Genomic DNA, 22,001 nt, shown 5'->3' on the forward strand with positions numbered 1-22,001 from the left:
GTCTGTTGATGTCCCCACCAAAGATGGTACTGCACAGCACCTGGTGGGAGGGGAGGCTGACCTGAAGGAGCCCTGCTTGGTTATACTGGGCCACAAACCACATTTAGGAGCTTCAGCAGGCAAAGGCCAGTCACCCACACAGAGTTGTGTGAGAGCAAGCAAGAGAGCGCACACATTCTCATTTCTGCCTTAAAACAAGTGGTTTACTTATGGCAACTTGTGCAAATCTCTGCCTCATCTCCCATGGCCCCATAACTTTACTCACTGGACACAGGATCATGACAGCAAGGCTGCAGGCAGGGAAAGGCAATTTTCATACCACTGGAGCAGGGCCCAGACTACTGGGTGCAATTCTGAGGTGCCACACAGTGTCAGTGGCACCAACCTCCAACACACAGAGAAAGTGGGACTGATGCCTCTCCTTGCCTCTGCTACACTGACCTACACCCTCACTTTGCTCTGTCACAGCCCCACCTTGCCACCCACCAGCCAAAGCACAGGCCCACAGTCTGTTTCAGTAGTGTTACTGGAGTAAGGTTTTAACGCTAGCCACCATGCTTTGGGTGCTCTGCACATAGTGGGCTGTATACAGAGGGCTACCATTCTCCTTTTCCACCCCCCCTTGCCAGCCTGCTTTGCTTGGAGGAGGGGGGTGAAGCCCACCAGAGGTCTGTGGTGCCTCTCTGCTTGGGAAGGGGTGAGGCAGGTGCTGAACTGGGAGTGATTGCATTTGCTCTGCATTCATCTTGCACAAAGCTATGTGACAAACCATTAATACTTAAGGGCCCAATTTGCACTGTTGCCACATCCTCTGCATCTTGGTGGGTGACAGGGACAGAGGCAGCAGCCCTTGCCGGGACAGGAGGAGGGGCTCTGCACACGTTCCCTGCTCCTGCCCTTTTGTCCAGTATTTTTTTTTTTTGAGTGACAAGAGATGGCAGTGTAAGGTATTTCCACTCCAGTAGGAGTGACAGCACTATATGGCTGCCAGTCAGGCTCAGCTCCAGCTGGCATTCTGCACTTCTTCCCGGAGCCATGTCGGAAGGGGCTGTCCGAGTCTGTTCATCAGCTTGGATAACTCAATGTTGTGCTCCCGGTAGAAGTCTCGTAGGAACAGCCGTGACTGCATGGAGAAGGTAGATGGTGTTAGTGAAGGTTAAATAATGTCTTGCCCTCAACAACACATTCCTCTAATGCAGAGGTCCCTGTCCCCTGTTGTTCCCTGCTGCTGATTCAGCAACAACATCCCCTAGGAAGAAGAAAGGCACTTGCATTCAGGCCTGACCATGCACAGTGTCCCCACTGCTCTTTGGGCACCAGTTTTTGCTTGAGCAGGCTACTCACCGAGGAATCCATATCGGGATATTTTCTTCCTTTACTCTTTCCCAGGCATTTTGTCTTCCCCCCCTCCAGTACCTGGCACCAAAAGCCTTTTGCCTCATCAAACCTGAAAAAGACATTTATGTTAAAAATCGAGGAGTACATGAATGTCTTCCTTTCCCTTAGCTGAGTCCCTGTTCAAGATTTTTAAACGCTGATGTTTCATTCTGTGCTGTTTGCTTCTTCTGAGCACTTTTTTTCAGTGTTGACAATGAAGGGGGAAAAAAAAAGGTTAATTAGAGTTCTGTAGGAGCTAGTGTCAAAAAAAAAAATCCTGGTCTGTATTGGAGTTAGACTACCATCCTATTGTGCTCAAAACCTCAGCCTTGTGGTTTTAAACCAGCACAGGGAAAAATATCCTGTCCCCCAGCAGCTACTGTGATAACAAGGTCCTGAATGAGGCATTACTGTACTGAGAACCTCACTACCCAGCAACAGGGCTTGGAGAGGCTGACTTTTAGGGAGGGAGGCTTCTAGGGCAGCATGAGGGGCACCTGTACTCCAGCATGCATCCTATGGTCTATTCTGGCCTACAGGCACATACCCAGAAAGTCAAACTCGGGTAGTACAGCTCCTAAGAAGAGTGAGACCTCCCTCCCCAGTACCCACTCAGCCCATTTCTAGCTCTTGAGAAGTGACATAACCAGAAGGGCCCAGACTGGCCACGGTTTCCATCTGGTTTTGGAGTCAAGGGTTTAATCGCTCTGTTAGGGTGTCTACACCAACGGCTAAGGGTGTAACAGTTCTAAGGCAGCCTCCCCATGCTCCTCAGTTGCAAACTGCAACCCTCTGCAGAACCTTGAGACAGCTGGTTACAGCCCTTCTCCCCCGAAGGGCAGTCATGGTCAAGCTTCCACGGCTGTGCCTCGCCCATAACTATGCGCAATGTTGTGTGCATACTGAAGCATCCTTACTTGACAGCCTGGGTGTAGTTGAAGAGTGGTATCACCCCCAAGAACTTCTGGATGCTGTCCATGATGGAGGCAGGGTTGTGCCGGAGCTCCTGACCATCCACAATCAGAATCTGAAAGGAGACCCTCCATGAGCTTCCTGGGTCTGTCAGTTTCTGTCATGCACCCAGAGAAGGAGCGTCTCTGGGGTTGGGCTTTCGTGAAGGAGCGCTGTGCAATCAGATGCCTAGAACAATTGCAGACCTTGGCTCAAGAGCCTGTTGCTTCTTTTTTTTTTTTTTTTTTTCTTTTTTTTTAACATGCTGCTCTCCACAGTGTTACAGTTCCTTTTCCTCCTCTGAGCATGGCTGACAAACACTGGCTTCTTGTCACAAGAAGCTATATTTAATTGGAAATTGCTCGCAAGGAATAAATTGGGGGCAAGCTCTGGGGAGCTGAGGCCTAGGGTCATGTAGCAGCTGCTAGAACAGGGGTGGGCAAAATCCAGCTCACCAGGCCATTCTAGCTGGCCTGCAGAACCCCTGAAAATTTAGAAAATTAATATTTATGTTCCTGGCTGCCTGTCAAGATTACAGGAGCCAGGAGCAGTAGCATGCAGGGGAAGCTGGTGGCAGGACCCTGAAGCCCAGCAGCAAGGCCTGCCTAACCCCCTGCCAACCAGAAGCCCCACACCTAACAGAGGCTTCTCGCCTGGGCCCCTGGGGCTGTTCCCGCCTCCCTGCGCCAGAGGGAAATTTATAGAAAAAGTCCTGCGGGAAATGGCAGCTACAGGCAAGGGTAAGTGGCAGCAAGCAGGAGTGTGGGGCCTGTGCTGGTACCCCAGGGCCAGGAGTGGGTGGGGGAGGTGGAGGGAGGGACAGAGTGTGGGGGTGTGTGTTCATAGGATGAGTCCCACTTGTACACCCCACCCACACATGTACCTACACTCCCTCTCACACTGCCAGACTTGCAGACTGCCACACCCACACCCCCTCACATACCTCAGCCACCCTTTCCCCCCACAAACCCCATACCCACCCACACCTCATATATCCACACACATGCACATGTTCCCTCACCCCTAGCCACACCACCCACACCCTCCCCCAATAATATACAAGAGTAAGACTTCATTTAAGCTATTGTGCAGTCACCTCTGTGTACACTACACAAACACCTATAAATCAGGACAAAAATATTTTTTAAAATCAAATTAATGAATGTCTTAAATGTTTGCTTTTTAGACTATAAATTTGTTGGGTTTTTTTTCCTAGTTCTGAGATGGCAAAAGCCTTTGTTAAGTGACGTACTTCCAGGGGAAAGCGGAGGGACTTTTGGTGGCAAAGGTCAGGGGTTAGGGGGTGGAACTTCCAGTCATAAGACAGGAACTAGGGTGTAGGGCACCTGTCAAGGGATGAGGCTACCCATGCGGCCTGCGACGGCTTGCCAAAACTTGCCCTCCCCCCAAAATAATTGCCTGCCCCTATGCTAGAAGCTGCTGGCCACAGATGGGTACACCAGGCATACTGGACTGCGGCAATTCATCTCTTCAGATGAGCTTAGCAGCTCTTTTTTTCAGCCTCAGAATGGGAAGGCTCCTTTTTTTGTCCTGGCCTCAGACTGTCATACTGGAGTGGAAGTGAGGAAGTGGTGTTTAGAGGGGGTGGGGGATGACAGCCTCTCTGTGGCAGATTTCCAGACACCAACCAGTTTAAATACCCTTGAACAATTTGTAGAGTCTTTTCCTATGCAATTAAGTTTACTAAAACAAAGCCCAGTAAGAAAGAGTGACAGGGAAATAGCCCCCTTTTGTATAAAGTCACTGCATTGTTATAGTATTTTTGGTGCCTTTTGCAATGCAGAATTCTTCCTCCTAAAAACTGGTTTTCTTAAATGAATGTTGCTGACAAGCTCTTATAACCCCTTTTCCATCGCCCTGACAAAACCCTCTTACTGCCAAACCCATGCAAGCTGACTGCCTGGGAGTATAGGTTGAAACCAGAATGCTGTTTTCATTCAGTCTGGTTAAACCACTCCATTTACAATGAGGAGGCAGGCTGAAGCATACATCAACTGACAGTTCTCCTGTTCCTTCCCATAATTCCTCTTGTGCACCCAGAACAGCCAAGCTTGCTCATAGCAAAAGCATGCTAAATCATGCAAAACCTAAATCATGCAAAAGCAGCATAGGATGCACCTCCAGACATCTTAGTGACAAACCTAAGTGAAGTTCCAGGCAGGCTGCAGTGGCTTGAGCAAAAAGAGAAAGCTGAGAGGGGACTTGGTAGCAGCTTACCACTACATCAGGGGAATACATCACGGGCTCAGCTAACAACTGTTCACCAGGGCACCCCAGGGGAAAAATAGGAGTAATGGTCACAAACTCCTGGAAGACCATTTCAGGCTCAACGTTAGGAAAAACTACTTCAAAACTACAGGGGTGTAGGTTGTAGTCATGTTGGTCTAAGGACATAGGCAGATTCCATCCAGGAAGAGCACACACCAGCTGCAGAAACTTCCTTAGCTTGGCGAAGGGTTTTTGAATCCGAAAGCTTGCTTAATAACTGTTTTCCAACCATTTAAGTTGGTCTAATAAAAGATACCAGATTCACCCAAAGAACCTTGTCTGCCTACTTCAAAACTAGGGTGTCCAGGCTGTGGAATGAGCTCCCTCCAGAGGTGGTACAGTCCCTGGAAATCTTCAAAAGCAGACTGGCCAGCCATCTAGTGTGGCTGCTTGAAGCTGGGTTAGGCCAACCTGGATGCTGATCTTACTATGCAACTCTGCAGTGACGTCATGTCCACAGAGTCTTATTCTAACCAGCCTTAGTCTTTGTCTTGTGCACCAGCTGAAGAAGCCTGGCCAGCAGACTTTGCCATGATCAGACGAGCTCCCTAGTTTCACCTTTTCAGAGCACTTTAAGTTTTTGTGATGAGCTCAGCTGAAAAGTTTTCAGTGTAATTAACAGCTGTTTCTGATTCATCCTTCCTGCCATTATTTTAAAGTCTTGTCACTAGATAATACTGCTAAGGGGATCTCTCTCTCTCCCTCCTGTTTCATTGGTACTAATTGGCCAGCTATTAAATGAGACAGATGCATGCTCAGCCATGTGATGACATACTTCAGATTGATGTGGATCCCTGCTGACGCCCCCAGTTCTGAACATAGAAGCAAGTGCGGTCTGGCTTCCTGTAGCTGCTGCTGCCACTTTTAAGTTAATAGTGGTGGTGGCGGGGGGCATAGTTAATCTATAATTTCTACCAGGGTTCCCAGTTGTACATGCAGGGTGTGGAGGAAGGGATGTAACCTGCTGACCTCTAGCTGCACCACATGCAGTCTGGGCAGAGCTGACATCAGCTGCTCTTTGCTCTCCATGGCTGCACCATGATTGGTTTGCTCTTGTCAGAGTTGCATCCTGCTGCCCACATAGGGCAGGAGGCACTGGTTCTGCTCTAACAGCCAACACAGAGCTCTGCTTTCCTGCACTCTCTCCTCCTGTTCTATGGCAGGGCTGTGTGCAAGAGAGAACAGATCCACCCGCTAGAGTCAGTTATTGCTTCTGCAGAGAACAAGGGCCAAAGGTGCCTGACAGGAGGCTGTGGGAGTGTGAGCTCCCCAAGAACAACTTTGTCAACAGAGGCTGAGTCCTGGGCAATCAAAATTTATGGTGAGCAGAAAACTCAGGTTGCTAAGATAGTCCCTGACCCGAGCACACAGGAGAGTTAAACCTCTTGTCCTAACGAAGGTGGCTTCATGGATTGAAATGATCTGCATTTCATGTTAATTATCTTCAGGAAATTGATAAACAGACTCCTTAGCAATAAAACGCACCCTGAGCAGAGTTACTTGAAGCTAGGAGCAATCATGACAAGCAGCAGATCCTAAGGCCTCCCTTTAGAGCCCTGCAAAGGATGGCAGGCAGCTGCACGACCCCTGGATTCCGGGGATACACACTGCCTTGCTACTGCTGGACATGAGTCCTTTGTGGGTCTTCACACAGTGCAGCACTACTGGGGTGCTCACAGCCACCTACACCAGGAGTGTCAAACATGACCCATGGAGCCCTGGTGCTGCTCCTTTTGCTATGCCAGACTGCTCTCCACCCCATGCAATGTCCAAGACATGGGCCACCTGTGGCACTCGCTGTGGTCAGTTTCAGGCTGCACTGCCCACGCTGCTTGCTGCCTATGCCTCTGGATGGTGCAGGAGGCATTGCCCAGGACCCGAACCCAATGCGTGGTGTGGATGGCACGGTCCGGGACTGGTCCAGCAGGGCAGCCTGGCAGGGCCAGGTCTCAGGCTGTATTGCTTGCCAGGGCCAGTCCTGGGCTTCAATGCTTACTGGAGCTGGTGCCCTGGACCAGCTTGGGCAGTTGCTGCTTACAATGGATCAGGCATGCAGGCAGAGGCATGGGGAGTAGATCCATGGGCCTGATCTGGCCTGTGGACCAGCCCTGCGCCATTCATCTGGCCTGTGGAGCTTGACACGCTGCTCTAGACACTGATGCTGACTCTGCTGCCTGTAGATGCTGGATCCCAGCTGAAATTCTGAAATGTGTGGGGGCAGGATATGATAAAATATCCAACCTCAACCCTTATCAAGTCACACGGCAGGGCAGGAAGCTGCGGACTAAGCCATGAGGTGAAGTGACAGCAGAATGAGAGGGACTGCATAGCCCTTGGCTCTGCTGTCACCATGCTGGGCTCCAAGAAGCCAGGCCACTTTCTTGCCCTCTTCCCCTTTGGCACAAGGGCCTTCTGTCACTCCTGAGAGCGGCTGGTTTCCACGCAACACCATTCACTGACCCCAACCACCCTTTTGCTACAGGTGGTAGCACTCATACCTGCCCTGGGGGATAGTATGTCAGCCAGCGCTCTAGGTGTGTCGAATACCATCCAGGGAGCAGGCATCGGCTCTGCAGGTTACGCAGCTCCTGACGGGCCTGGGCTTTCGCAGAGATCACTTGGTAGAAGGTGTAGTTGAGTGCCACAGGGTCGTTGTGAGCACGCTGGTGCTGGGGAACACATGCACATGGTTAGGAGACAGGGACACAGGATTCTGCCTCTCCCTGAACAAACACATCACTATACACCCAACTGGCTCCTAGCACAGACACACCAAGTCCCTGGTAAACATCAAACTCTCTGCTGTCCAAAACTAGGACCAATTTGGCCCTCCCTCCTTGCAGAAATCAGTGTATTCCCTTTCCCCAACTAGAACACATGTGCAGCCCAGCGCAGCAGAGGGGAGGTACCTGGTACCAGGAGTAGGCTCGGTCGGCGGGGTTAATCAGGACAGAGATGATTTTGGCTCGTGGGAGCAGGGCCGCGCCACGCTTTGGTACCACCTCTGTGTCAAAGTAGTTGGCACTTTTCTCAAACATGAAGTCTGTGCTGGCATTGGACGGGATGGGAAAGAATTCCATGTACCTGCCAAACAAAGCCAACAATGAGAATGAGATGGAATGGAGTGAGGGGGAGGATGACCAGCAGGAAACAAGTATGTGACCCATTCGCCTCCTCAGGCCTCCACGCTATACCTGGCACTCACAACACCAGCACCAGCTACACAGGAGCTTGGTGTGAATGGGCACATAGGCATCAGAGAGGGGCAGACTTGGAATGGGGGCACTGCCAACAGCATCTGGGTCCTGACATCAGGTAGGGAACATAAAGGGCTAAGGCAGCATTTTCTTACTTGTGGGGCACACCCTCTTGGGTGGTGGACAGGAGTAGCTGGAGGTTCCAAGTAAGACGCTTGCTCCTGGAGTTTCAAAGAAAACCCTGTAAGAAGTGAAGGATACTCCAAGCGTTTCACACTCACCTGGGACTTAAGAAAATCAGATTCAAATTCCTGTACTGCCATGGACTTCCTGTCTGATCCTGAGTAAGTCACTTAACCTCTGCGTAGTGGGGATAATAGTTGGGGCCCACCTCACAGGAAAGCCACTGCAACAAAGGCTGTGAGGTTCTCAGACCTTAAAGGCCTATCTATGCACAAACCCCCTGAACTTGAGCACAGCAGTGCTTTTTAACAAGCTGCCTGGCTCACTTGGGGGAGGGGGTAGGGCAGGGGGGGGCATGACATAGGCTAAAAAACCCAAGTGAGGACAACTTGTTAGGTGCTAACACAACCCCTCTGCATCCTGGAGGCAGGCCAACCTCACTCTAGTCCTAGTCCTCCAGTACCTTCATACAACTGCCCTTTGCACTTGGCAGTATGGCTGTGAGATGATTCTCCTAGTGGGCCACTAGGGCATCCCAGAATTTCCTAGGTGCCCAAAAAGGTCAGGCAAATTCTCCCAAAATTCACCAGGGAAGATTTCATGGAGCAGCTTGGCTTAGTGTAGCCCAAGGAGCCATGAGATATGTCTGCAGCAGTCACGCATGAATTAATGCTGTTTGGACACAGTGGTGCTGTTTTTTTTTTTCTTTCTACAGTAAAGACAGACCTGCAGAGGGAGGTCTGCATTGGAAAGGTGCTAGTTTAATGATACTGCTACAGTGTCAGTGGTATAAACCCCACGTAGAGACATTTACTGTTACACCAGCCTACCCACACCAGTGAAGGTCCTTATGGACACATACACACCCTGGCCACGTGGAAGTGATGCAATGGCATCTACCTGAGTTGATAAAGTGCCTACACAAAAGCACCCAGGTGTCAGCTGCCCCATACTCCACCCAGGTGCAAGCTCAGATGCTTTCAATGCTTGGGATGTGAACACTCCTAACTATTCCGTAGCTTATCAAAGCACATAATGGAAGTGTCCCATATTATGGAGATCTCTCCAATGTGCCCTGAGTGAGCAGATCACTTAACACCACATGGCAGGGCTGGAGGGACAGGTGCAGTTCCATTTTCCTGAAGGAAAGGGTGCCAAACTTCAAAAATTTAGGCAAAGTTGGGCTATGGGCAGATGTGATTACAGACTACATGTACTGCCAGGACCCAATGCCCCAGTGGGGTGGGGGCTGGAGAGAAATGGAGAGAAGTTTCCTGTGAGGATGTGAGTGGAGCACCTTGAGATGAACCCCAATGGGCAGAAATGGGAGTGCAAAAGGCTGAGGTGGATGGAGCAGAGAGTTACTGAGAAGCGGACATGACTGCAGGAGTGCAGCTCATACACTGACCAGTCAATTCCTTTGTGATAGTTGGGTCCATTGAAAAACTGGATCTCTTCAAAGGTGGATGGACTGGGAAAATTACTGGTGACAGCAGGGTGCATGGTCAAGAAGAAGTGCACAGCTGTGGTGCCTGCAAGAAGAAGTGATGGTTAATGGACCCTGCATTGTTCTGAAGACTAGGAAATATGGGTATTTCTATACAGCAAAAAGCCCCCATGTAGCTGTGTGCTGGATGGAGCTTGGAGTCCCAGAGTTAGATACTGTAATTCATGTTAAAATAGCCCTGGATAACTCAGCGTTATCTCAAGCATGCAGCTTTAGCCAACAGGGGAGCCTGGGGAAGAACCCAGGCTGCAAATCAGAATTAAACCCATGGCACCATGTCTCCACAGCGATTGAACCTGATTCTAGTTGGCCTGTGTTTTTTCGCAGCCCAAACATCACCTTAGGGTGGGATGAAGCATTGTCAATGCTGGCACAGGGGCAGCAGGAGTCCAGACTGCTATGGGCGTGGGTGAGAGTTATGAAGAAGGTTGGTGTCAGTTGGTAGCTCTCTGTGGCCTGGCCTAGCTGGGTTAAGGATGGCCCTGGTCAGCACAGAAAGGTGAACTGCTCCAGCATGTGGGATACACACTGCCAAGGCTGCAGGCAGATCAGAAGAGCTTCACAATGGAACATGGGTGGGAGGCAACAGCTTGGCTGGGGGAACTGCTTCCTGTGGGGTGGAGACCCCTGTTCTACGCAACTGACTGGCATCTGTTGTTTAAGTGCCCTGCAGAGACAGGCCAGGGCTCTCGACCTGTTCTCACTGAAGAGGCTTTGTCAGTGGGTAGAACTGGCTCTTTCGCTCAAAGACTACATGCCAGGTCACTGCTCACAACTGCAATGACCAGGAGAGTGCCCGTGATATTGATGGCCTCATCAGAGCCCAGATGGGCACAAGAATGGCACCAGGGGGCACCCAGTATTACCTCTTCTAAGCTCTTCTGAGTATAGACATAGGTAACACTCATAGCCCTATCAAATGACACTGATACAAGCAAATATTATAATAATGCAAATATTACCTCTGACTGATTCTACAGGAATACCAGTGTAGCAAAACTACTCCATCTTTAACCCTATTCATGGTTCGAGTTGAAACAGTTCAGCTCACTTCTAATTCATAAGGTATGTATATCTGTAGAAGCTCTACTGGGCCAGGTCTCAGGTCTAGGCCAGGTACTGCCTGGGATTGATCTTTAATGGATTATTCAAATTTTCAAAAAATTACCAGTTTTTTGAGGTCCAACGATGAGGAACTTGGGGAGCCGATCACATGTTTTCTCTTTGGACCAGATGTCCTTGTGCCTCTTATCATCACAGGGATTCTGCAGAATAGTGAGCAAAATTTGGTGTTACCGATGGAGCTGATGCCAAAAGGAGCAGTGGATATAGAGGGCCCTCAAGGGACACTTGTGTAATACATAGGGGATATTCCACAGTCACGTCACTACTTCACTGAGCACCAGCAACACACGAATAAAGATGCTGGAAAACACTTTCAAAAGCTCCTACATGAGTTAGGAGTCTGAGCTCCTTTTGCAAGCTTTACTGGTGTCCTTGCCCTATACACCCAAGCCTGCACAACCTAGTACCATCGCTGCTGGGCTGAGAAGCATTTTCTTCCACACCATGATGTTAAAACACAGCAGCTGTGAAGTCCTGGCAGACAGACAACTCTATCACCTTCAGTTAATTTTATCTGCTCATTAACATGCAGAAAACTGCTGTGCTGGGATGAAATGGAATAAGCATGTTTTTATTTAACCAACATGAATTCTGTGGTGTGAAATTACTTCCAGATTAATCACGCTAATATGTCTGCAAACTTTTCCAGCACCAGCCCTGCCCCATGTGCTTACCTTTCATGCTAGCTTGCTGTAACTACGCTGGGACCCTCAGCTATCCCTGTGGCTGCAGAATGTGCCAGGCCAATAACTTTTAACAGCTTCCTTTGTCCCTTCAGCTTATGCCAGGAACAGAGCCCACTGCAGCCTTGCCTCCCTCCCCTCTCACTCCATGGCTGTGTGTGCTGGAGTAGCATCGCTATGGAAATCTCTCCTTCCCCATGTGCTGCCCTAACTTAGTGTAGGACATGCTTCTTAAAAAGATCCCAACCTGCCTCACCTGCCACAGTGGGTTCTTTTCCTGGGGAAAGATCTCAAAGTACTTCTTGGCCAGCTGGATTGGGGGCAGAGTCTGCAAGCGAAGGTTGGTCCAGCACTGTACAAACTTGACCAGGCTCTCGAAGGTGTACAGCCCCAGCCGGTCATTCCCGTAGTTGGACAGGTGGGTCATGAAGATGCTGATCTGCAGGCAGGGAAAGACAGTGAGTGTTTAAGTGACAAGTAAGAATTCCCTCTGGCCAAGCATGAAGCTCTTTCCTTCTCAGGGCCAACACGGCTATCTGAGTTGAGGTAGATGCATTTCTCATAGATGATGGCTGTCCTCCAGTGAAAAGGGAGTACAGATCCACCCCGTCCCAACCTGCCCAAAGCAATGGAAACTCAGGAGAGAAGGCAGGAGCTCCTCCCCCATCCCTAAGTAGTGTCTAATTCTGGAAAATGCCAAGAAGAAAGCCTGCAGTACAACACAGCGCATTCCCTGCCAACCCCCCACAAGGAGCTGTTAGTGTTAGAGGAACCCTTCCACAGCTTCCCCCTCTCATGTGCCTCTTGCAAACATTTTTGCTTGCCCAGGAAGACACAGGCACAGGCACCAATTGTTGGGTTCAAGCATAAAGTATTGACCCTAGTTACCAGAGGGCCTAGAGCTGTTTAGGCAGGCAATCTCTGCTGGTCATCAGAAGCTCTGAAAGTGTGTGCTCATCAGAAACTGGGAGCAGAAGTCCTGGAGTGGTCCCCCTGGAAGTCACAGCTTTCTTTGTCCAGCTCACTGGCACAGATTGCCTGGCCAGGGACAACCCCGCGTCCCAGTGCCCAAGGCAGACAGGAGTTTCTCAGGGCCTGTCTCTATGGGCAGGTTTGATTCAGTTGAGAGTGAATATCACAAATGTAGGGAAAACTGGGGGATGGATCACCCTCTAAAACAGGAATGATGCACCTGAGGTAACAGCCTTCCTCTTCCCTCTCTCTCTGAGAGCCAGTGCCACACCTGGCCCAGAGTCTTGAGGTGTGTGACTGACTCTCTGCTGGACTTTCCGCCATGGCCAAGGCCTGGGTGCAGGCACAGCCCTCCCACAGCTCACTCTTCTCCTGAATGTTGGCACAAGCTGTTTGTTCTCAGCCCTGCAGTGAGCGGTAATTGCCTTGTTCAGATGCCACCCATCACAGGCAGATTCACTTCCCCTGACAGTTTGCTTCTAAATATTTTAGCATGTGGATGCAAGTGCTGCCAGCTGGGGTCTAGTGTGGCTCTGAGAGTTCCCAGGGAACTGCACAGCTCAGGTCTTGCCATGCTGCCATGTGCGGTCAAGCACAGAAATACCTTAAGGGTGAAAGATCAGCAGCACAACCAGAGACAGGATGGAGGCAGCCATTTAGTGCCTCTTTGGCGCAACTGAGTGCAGGAGCAACAGGGTTCTCAGAGGCCTTTGGGGCTTGATGGTCATGTGGACACCCACTGCTGAGGAACTTGAAGCTGAATCCCACGAAGGACGGACAACTAGGTCAGCAGAGCCAGCTGCTGGGAAGCAACTCAGGGAGATGCTTCAATACACCTGAAGGAAGAAGAGCTGCAGTTGGGCCTGTTTCTAGCATAATGACTTTTGTAACCAATTCCAACTAGATTAACACAGGAGACCAGGTCCTGGCAGCTGACCCAGCACACTTCCTCCCCGGCCCCTCCTGGCAGTAGCTGGACACACCTGTCCACAGCAGAGTGCAGCTAGGGATCAGCCAGGCCCCAGCCTGCTTGTGCAGAGGTTGCCCTGGCTGAAATACCAGCTCCATGTGAGGTGCAGCAGGCCACGAGCAGGATAGTTCCACTGTGAAGGAACTAGACTGGTGCTCGAGATGTCTCAGTTCACCTCTGCTCTGCCAGGTTTCTGGTGTGGCCTTGGGAAGTCACTTAGGACCAGAGCCAAAATGGTTCTTAGGAGCCTACAATCCCCATTGATTTCCACTGAGTAGGAGTTTGGCACCTGCCTCCCTCTGTGCACTGGATCCTTAGCCTCTCTGGAGCTCTGCTCATTCAAGCTGCAAAGCACTAACCTACAAACATGAACTCCCTCCTGGCAGTGAGACATGCTGACACCGGGGCCAGCTAGATAGGCAGAGAGGCCATGGCAAGGGACTGCAGAAGGGTAGGAAGAGCAAACAGGAAGAAAAAAACGCAGGAGTGCAACTGAAGATCCATCGCATCCATCTGCCTCTGAACACGGGATGGGAGGTGGCAGCTGTCTTTCACACTGTGTGCAGCGCAGCCTTGTGCAAGAAGGACAGGACAATAGCTGTGCCAAGGTCAACAGTAGGGAAGAGGAAGGGAAGGGCACCCACTCCAACCTCCCACCCCCCACAGGGCTGGGCAGACAAACAGCTGGAGTGCAGCTCATATCAAGACTTTTGCCCTCATTTGGCAGGTGCTGGTGCGAGGAGTGGGATGTGGGATGTAGAAGTCCCTGTCAAGGCATCGTTAGGAATCCCTTCCCTCCACCACCAGGGGAGCTAGCACACAGAGTGAGGCACATGGACCCCCTTTCCCTCCACTGGCACATGGCGCCTGTTGGAGGAGGGTGGCTCTCACACCATCCCCTTGCTCTAAGAACCTCCTGGGTGCATGCAACGGATTATGTGTAGGACCTCCATTAAAATCTACAGACCAGTACTGGGAACACCCTTGCCCCAAGCAAGGGGAATTGCAGGGCCTTTTGATGACTCTCCCTAGCACAAAGAAGGGAAGTTTCAAATTACCTTTGGTGGCCTGACCTGCCTGGCCATGACTAGTCTTGACAACATAGTCTTGAGCAATCCTGCTGCTGTACCCTGTCCCTTAATTGACCCCTGACTAGCCTGGGAGTAGACCCCCTTTTTTCTCAGCATGGCCTGATTTCCTGTATTTAACACTGACAGGGAGCTGGGAGGGAAGGGCAGAGAAGCTGAACGTTCAAAGAATAAGGGAGGGCTAAAGAGTCTTTGGAACATAAAACAGACATCTGTGGGCATGGCCTAGCATGTGGCGTGAACAGAAGAGCCTGTGAGAAGCACTTAGAAACATCCCCCCTCTCTGCTTCTGGTAAACAGAGCCGAGGCACGTGGCAGCCTGCAAACTGAGACATAAGCAGCTATTCTCCTGGCTGACATAAGGGCTCACTCACTAGTCAGAAGTTCAAACATCATCTGTTTACACTGCAGAGTTAATCACACAGACCCGGAGACTCCAGCATGTGTACCCACGCTCACAGCAGGCTGGAAGCACCAAAGAGCCCTGAAAAGAGCCTGTGCCCCAAGCCTGCTACGGATCACTGCCAGGGGATGGTGGCTGGCCAGCTTTCTATCGACTGTGGATGGCTTTATTGGCTGGAGAGGAGTGCAGGGCCCTGTGCTGGGAGGATTGAGACACTCTGTAAACAGGATCAACAAGGATGGCCTTAGCATGCAAGCTTTCCACTGTTCACTGGAGAAACACTCAGCTGGCCAGAGGAAATGAAAGTGCAAACACAAGTCACAGAAGAAAGACAAAACGGAGTCTAAAAGAGCTTGCTTTGGGCAGGGGGCAGTTTCACTAGCAGTCTCTGCAGAGGGTGTTCAAGACCTGGCTGTAGCAAAGTGGGGCTTTTGGAGGCAGGGGATGGATTCTGCTTTTGCAAAGAACCAGGGGGTCTGAAAATCCCAGCCTCCAAGTGAAACATGGAGCTGTGCTGTTCTCTCCACTTGTCCAGAGTGATGCCTCTGACCAGTGGGTACATAATGCAACACAAGTTTCCTCTTGGGTTCAGTTTGTACTTTGTTTTCAATTGAAAGCTACTGGTAAGAGCAGATGTGACAACCAAAAGCACAGGGTGGATTTGCTGGTTGCAGTTTGTGTAAAGGTTATGGCCTCCATCTTGGCTGACTCTAGAGAATTGAACCAGGAACCTCTAGAACTAGAGAACTTGAAGCCCTACTGCCAGAACTAAAGACCCAAACTTTTTTGCCACAGGCTGCAACAAACCCATGTCCTCTGCAGATGAGACACACAAAACAAAGCACAACACACTGACCAATGGGTTGCACAAACAGTTAAATTCCCTACTAGGGGTCACAAACTGACATGCAACAACATGGTTCCTGTCCTCTGTCATGGTTATAGTGTGCTGAGTTCAAGCACCCAGAGTGCGCCCTAAGTATTTAGCACCATCTCAAGCACCAAAGCAGCATTACACAACAGGAAAGAGAAGGGACAGAATAGAAGTAAATGTAATAAGCAGAGGGGCTGGGCTGCCAACAGTGCTGAGCTCCAACTGGCATCAGTCCAACCCCTCTGTGGTAGCCCGAGCCCACTGCCACATAGTTCCGTTCTCCAGCGTTAGCTGGGTGGAAGTGGGCAAGGCCCCCAGCCCCTCAGTCCACAACAGAAACTGAAGAGAGGCTGAAGACGGCTTAAGGGAGCCTCCTGCTCAGTAGTTTCCTGGAGCTGGGCAAGGTCTGTGGGGAGGAGAAACAGCTGTGTCACGCCCAGATTGCCTCAGGGATGACAGAGCATCACAGGAGAAACATCTATAATGGTTTCAGGCAAGTCCAAAATGAAAATGCTGGGGGGAGGGGAAGTTCTGTAGCAACAAATGCTCAGGAGATGATTCTTTGAGGCAGGACTCATCATCACCATGCCTGGGGACCAGCCAGATGTGCACAGAATAGAGGGAGCCAAAAACACCTCCCCCTTGGCTCAGGCATCAGGCTGGTGACGACTCCCACAAAGCTAACACCCACCTAGTGTCTGGCTGCTCTACATATTGCCCTGCATGCCTGGGGAAGGCTGTGCTTGCTGAGTTTCTACTTGATACAAACTGCTAGGAGATGATGACAGTGCAACACAGTTTGCCAAGAATCTCCATGCATCCAGGACTGTCCAGGTTTTTTTTTTTTTTTTCAGGCTATGCAGTCTATCCGAATTTCCTTGCTGGGCTTTTAGCCTCAGACTCCCTCTGGGCACCAAGCAGGTACCAGCCCTTTCAGGCAAAGCCATGGGCAAAGGCAGCAGGCTGGGAACTCATCCCTTTTCCTCTCTCATCCTCTGTCCTGGTGTCCCTCACTGGGGGTTGAACTTACTGGGTTCAAGAGCACTGTCAGAAAGAGTTCACCACCACGAATGCTTTTGTCCAACTCCTTAGAGCCACCAGGATATTCATTGTAGAAGATGGTGTGAGTGAAAAGACCACAGGTCTGTCGAGGCAGCACCTAGATGAGCCACAGAGAGAGAAAGTGAGAGAGGAAGCAGAGTGTGCATGTGCACTGAGTCCTGAGGAGCATCAAGGCAGTACCCTGTGGAATGACAGGGTGACAGCATGGGACCCAGTATCACCAGTTTGGAGGACTTGGACATTCCAATTAGCTACATGCTTTACCAGCCCTAGACAATGATACAGGGGGATTAACAAGATAGCAGTACAGCTCTGCTGCGCTTGGCTCTCCATGTTGCACCCCCCAGGTGCTGACCTGCCCCATCTGAAAGGCAGCTCAGGACAGATGCTGAAATTGGGCTGGCTGCAGACATTCCTCCTCAGGAAAAGCACTTGTGTCCAAAAAGCACCACCTGCTGCTTGCTCCTGCAGAGACAGAGCTTTTGCATGCTCTTTCATGTGGATTTTTAGAAGCGCACAGGCACTCAGGAGCCTTCATTCTTACCAGCTCACAGCATATAGACTCTGCTCAGTGCTGACTCGATCTAAGAAACAAACAACTGGGTTTTTACCCAAGTTCTCCTTCATTTGTGATCTGTGGGTTTGGGATGGTCCAGAATTCAGAACACTGGGATGAGCTCCCCATGCTGGTCACTTAGAAACCACCCCTCAGCTGACTGCTCCCAGCATGCCTAATCTAGGGGTCTTTTAGGGCCTTCACTCTTGCAGGGGGGAACTCACTCACCATGATTCCATTGTGGATGAACCCTCGACGGTACCGGGCAGGCCGCAGGTGTGGATACTCCTCAGTGCTGGTCACCTGGATGCCCCAGATAGATTTCCAGGCCTCGTAGAGCTGTGTGTGGACAGGATAAACCCCAGAATGATGGGGGGCCACAGCATAGCCCAAGTCTGTGGGGATCCCATGCTCCTGTGGGCAGAACAGCATTATCAGCATTGAGGGGAACCTCACCTGAAGCGTGGTGCTCAGTTCTGGCAAGAGAGGCATAGACAGATTGGGAAGAGTCTAGCACAAGGGTGTCAAGTTCATCTGGCCCTAGGGACTGGCTGAGGGTTGCTGGGTCACTCTGCAAGCCAGACTGGGATTGACCCCTGTGTAGCGCCTGAGGTGCCAAGTCCAGCCCAAGTGTTGCATGTGCTGGCCCTGGGGTCCCTGTGCACTTGGCACATGGGGTCAGTGCAAGGTGCATGCTGCTGGTGGCACAGGCAGCACAAGTGCCGCATACAGCTCCTGCCCTGAATTGCCTGCATACCACTGCATGCCATGAGCTGGCCCCATGTGCCACATGCACAGCAAGCCCCAGGGCTGGTGCGTGCCACATGCTGTGTGCTGCAGGTGGCATAGGGGGCTGGTATGAGGTATGTGCTGCATGTGGCATCCCACTGGAGTAGCCCTGCATGCTGATTCCAGCACAGCCTGGGTAGGACTGGTCCCAGAGCCAGTGCACAGGGCTGGTCCAGCAGCACAACCCATGCAGTGTATGCCCCAGACCGACTCCCTGTAATGTGTGCAGGGTGCAGAGTGCTGGTTCCTGTCTGTACGCTGCATGAAGAGCTTTAGGCTGGGGCGTAGTGTCAGTCCAGTGACCCACTGACCAAACCATACAGTTCTGTGGGCTGAATCTGGCCCAGGAGCTGAATGTTTGACACTCCTGCTGTAACAGAAAGCAACAAAAATGACTAGCAGTCTGGGTAACCTGACTTATGAACAAAGGTAGGAAGGGATGAGTTAGTCTAGTCAAGAGAAGATGAAGGAGATTTGATAAGTCTTCAATTACCTGAGGGGTGTATATGATAAAGAAGATGGATATAAATATTCTCTGTGGCCACAGGGGACAGGATGAGAAGTAAGTTTAAATTCCAACACGGAAAATTTAAATTGAATATTAGGAAGAATTCCCTCACTCTGAGGGTGGTCCAGCAATGGAACTGATTGCCTACAGAGGCTGTGATCTCCATCACTGCAAGCTTTTAAAAGCACATTAAATAAACACTTGTCTGGAATGGTTTAAACAGGGATGATCCTGTCATGATCAGGGGGCTGGACTAGATGATGTCCTGAGTACCCTTCCAGCCCTATTTTTCTATTATTATCACTTTGTATTTATTTAATCTCCTGTTGGCCCTGATGAGACTCATGCTAGCAGTAGTGCCTACATGCAGCAAGGAACCAGGGATAACACTGCCAGTGAATCTCACTGAAATGGAAAGTTTTGGGTGCTACATGCTCCTCCTTCACAACAAATCTATGCACATGGGCAGGAAAGAGTGCTTATCCATCAAATAGGGTGTGCAGCAAACTGCGACAGCCGCTAAAAATGAATCTTATATAGGGGGGTCAGACAAACAGCACTGATTTAAAAGCCTGATGTCAGTCCCAGTGACTACAATGGCCCAGCCACCAATGCTGCTGCTGTGGCAAATCCTGATCCCACAAAGCCCAGGATAGAATCACCAGAGCAGCAAGACAAAGCTTCCCCTAACAGATGTGAAGGGCAAGGAAGACAACAGCTGGGATCTGTCTGGGGGAGGGTAATGCTTGGGAGAGCAGACAGGAAGTGAGAGACATATTATTTGGCTCTGAGCCCCAGATCCACACCCTATATTAAAATAGAAGGCAATATCTGCATTTCACGGCTCTAATGCCATTGACAGGCTCTGGTGATAATGGGAATAATGACAGCTTTGCCCTGATGGTTGACAGTGAAACCAGAGCATCTTGATGGAGTGACAGACCTGTCATTCCCATCACTCTGTCTGTTTTGAATCTCTTTGCAAGGGACTGCCCTGGTAATTATGCAGAAAAAAAGGAGACAATTGTGCTTGTGTCATTTCTGGTGCACTGGAGCTTTGCGGGGTTGAGAGGTCACATGGGCATGAAATAACAGACTCCTGTTCCAGAGGGGATTACAGCCAACTGGGCCAGTGCACACTGAAGAAATGCTTGCTTTCAAAGGAAAGTGCGGACAATGCTTAACCCTATGCATTGCACATTTCTTCCTCTTTTACCTGACAATGGGGAAGGAGAGAGGGGAGATTCCCTATTTTTCTCAGAAAAGAGATTCTCTCTAGCATTGCATTGGGAAGTCAAAGTCCTCCATGTGTTTCTGCCTGAAGCATCCTAATGGTGCTGATCAGGTGACTCCCTTAGAAATCTCATTGAGCTAACTGAGATGGAGCACAAAATGCTTCCTCACATTCAGAGTCTACAGCCATTTGAACTGGATTGTAAAGCCAGAATGAATGTAAAACCCCAGCACACAAGTGTGTCATGACCTGTGCTCTGGAATGGGTGCCAGCAAGCAAACTTCCTGCAAGTTGAATGGATAATGTTTCCAGGAGTGGGAGTAGAGCACCAGCTGAGGGATCCAACCTCAGCTCCCAAATGCCCCAGGATCACATACTGGTGCCAGACTTGAGCAGGATCTCAATATGTGCCCCAAAGAAGGAACATTTTGGGATCTTTCAACTCAGGCCAATGTTCTGAGAGGTCAAGCTGGTGGCTCACCCCCCTTACCAGCGCAAACTGCTTGTTGAGCTTCATCTGCTCAGCCAGTACGGTGACATTATGGAAGAGGTGGGGCTGCATGTGACTCCACATATGAGGGAACCACCAGAACTCCTTCCGGTGTTGGAGCAGCATGTCATCCCCTTCATCTTCCTCATTCGTACCTGCAGGGAGGAGAAGATGGGAAAACCAGAAGGGAGAGAGATGCTACATTTAACATGAAATTTCTAGCTAGTTACAAACACAAACAGAGTAACCGTGGACCTGCTAGCACTGCAACATGCTGCTAGAGGCAGCCCCACCATGTCTGGTCAGCAGATCCTAACACAGTAGTTCTCAATCTCCTTAGACTCAAAGCACTCCTAGGAAAATGCCAGCTCTTGGTTGTTCCATTTTTGACTACAGAAGAATAATAGAGTAAATCACCTGCTGCAAAGAACTCAGAAAGACCATACCAGGTCAGAAAGCTTTTAACACTGTGGATTCCTGTTTGAAATCTTGTTTATCTTGTAAATCATGTTTGCACACTTAAGCACTAACATTGTGTGGCACCCTGTAGCACCCTTGCAAGGATTTCATGGCACCCCAGGGTGCCATGGCACCTTGGTTGAGAATCAGTGCTAGAAGAAATGGACCTAATCAGACAGACCCTGACTGAGAACCACAGGCTGTTTCCAAAGCCTACGATATACTGCTGGGGAGCCATCCCTGGAGACAAGACAGAAAAAGGGGAATGCAAAGCAGCTGCTAAGAGCTTACCTGTGTGGTAGAATTTCCCAGAGAAGCCCAGGTTGAAGGTGAAATTGGGCACTAAAGTTCTCAGCTTGTTCTGAGTATTCAGTAGAGCCTGTTGGAATGAAGGGAAAAAGGAAGGGTTCATATCCCATATCCCATTCCTCCATCACATCTCTCTGCACTTTCCTGGTTTCCAGTTCAGTTCTGGAAGGGGAAGAGACAGCACAGACACCCTGTGGAGGTCAGTGGCAGGGCACCATACTCTGCAGAGTAGGGCCATGCTACAGAGGGACCTCCTCCTAATGTGCTCCCCGAAAGAGCTTCCACACAACCTCCACACAGGCTGCAATCTAAGGAATAGCAAGGCTCCCTGTCTCCTGATGGATGAGGGTTTGAGACCAAATAGTGAACAAGGAGAGAGAGAAAATTAATTGAATCCTTCAAAGAGCCAATCAGAGCTCCCAGAACTGCCCGGGCAGGGTTCCCTGGGTTGCCCTAGGGGGACCAAAACCTTTTTTGCAGCTGTGCCACAAATTAGCCTGACATATTCACCAAGTGCCACTCCGGTCCACTTCATCTGCTTGACCTGCTGCTTTGCTTTCTGCTCCCTGCCCAGGCTGTTGCTCTTTTTTCTGCTCCCTACCCTATCTGCCATTGCGCTGCCTCTCCCCTCCCCAGTCTGCCATGCGCAATCCACATGCAATCTGCCTGTACCACCTGCAGCATGTAGGTTTGCCACCCCTGCCCCTGGGACAACAAGGGGCCAACCTTTTTAGCAGGCATGCCACAAGGTAAGCCCTGTATCTTCCCCAAGTACAGCTACAAACCCTTCTCTGCTTGATCTGTTGCTCTGCTCTCTTCTCCCTGCCTGATCTCCTGTCGTTCTCCCTGCTTCCTTCCTAATCTGCTACATGCTATATCATGGGTGGGCAAAATACAACCCGTAGGCCGAATCTGACCTGCCAGACCATTCTATCCAGCCGGCGGAGCCCCTAAAAAATTTAGAAAATTAATATT

General features: G+C 50.4%; 1 protein-coding gene across 5 annotated transcripts in view; it reads right to left on the reverse strand.

The window, feature by feature from the left end:
- NDST2 (N-deacetylase and N-sulfotransferase 2) overlaps nt 1-22,001 on the reverse strand; it is a 242,766-nt gene continuing 220,765 nt past the window's right edge. For 4 of the 5 annotated variants that reach the window (XM_019555957.1, XM_019555955.1, XM_019555956.1 and 1 more), the window contains 12 exons: nt 21,009-21,096; nt 20,259-20,413; nt 17,466-17,651; nt 16,650-16,778; nt 11,569-11,751; nt 10,673-10,769; nt 9,406-9,529; nt 7,527-7,701; nt 7,116-7,286; nt 2,295-2,404; nt 1,345-1,447; nt 1-1,123 (listed from right to left, as the gene is read on the reverse strand). In XM_019555957.1, coding sequence (XP_019411502.1) covers nt 998-1,123; nt 1,345-1,447; nt 2,295-2,404; nt 7,116-7,286; nt 7,527-7,701; nt 9,406-9,529; nt 10,673-10,769; nt 11,569-11,751; nt 16,650-16,778; nt 17,466-17,651; nt 20,259-20,413; nt 21,009-21,096 — 1,647 coding nt within the window. In that variant the 3' untranslated portion in view covers nt 1-997. The other variant, XM_019555960.1, reaches the window with a different exon arrangement.

The sequence above is a fragment of the Crocodylus porosus genome, unplaced genomic scaffold, assembly GCF_001723895.1.
Source record: "Crocodylus porosus isolate Cpor-Errol unplaced genomic scaffold, CroPor_comp1, whole genome shotgun sequence".
NCBI classification, from domain to species: Eukaryota; Metazoa; Chordata; order Crocodylia; family Crocodylidae; genus Crocodylus; species Crocodylus porosus.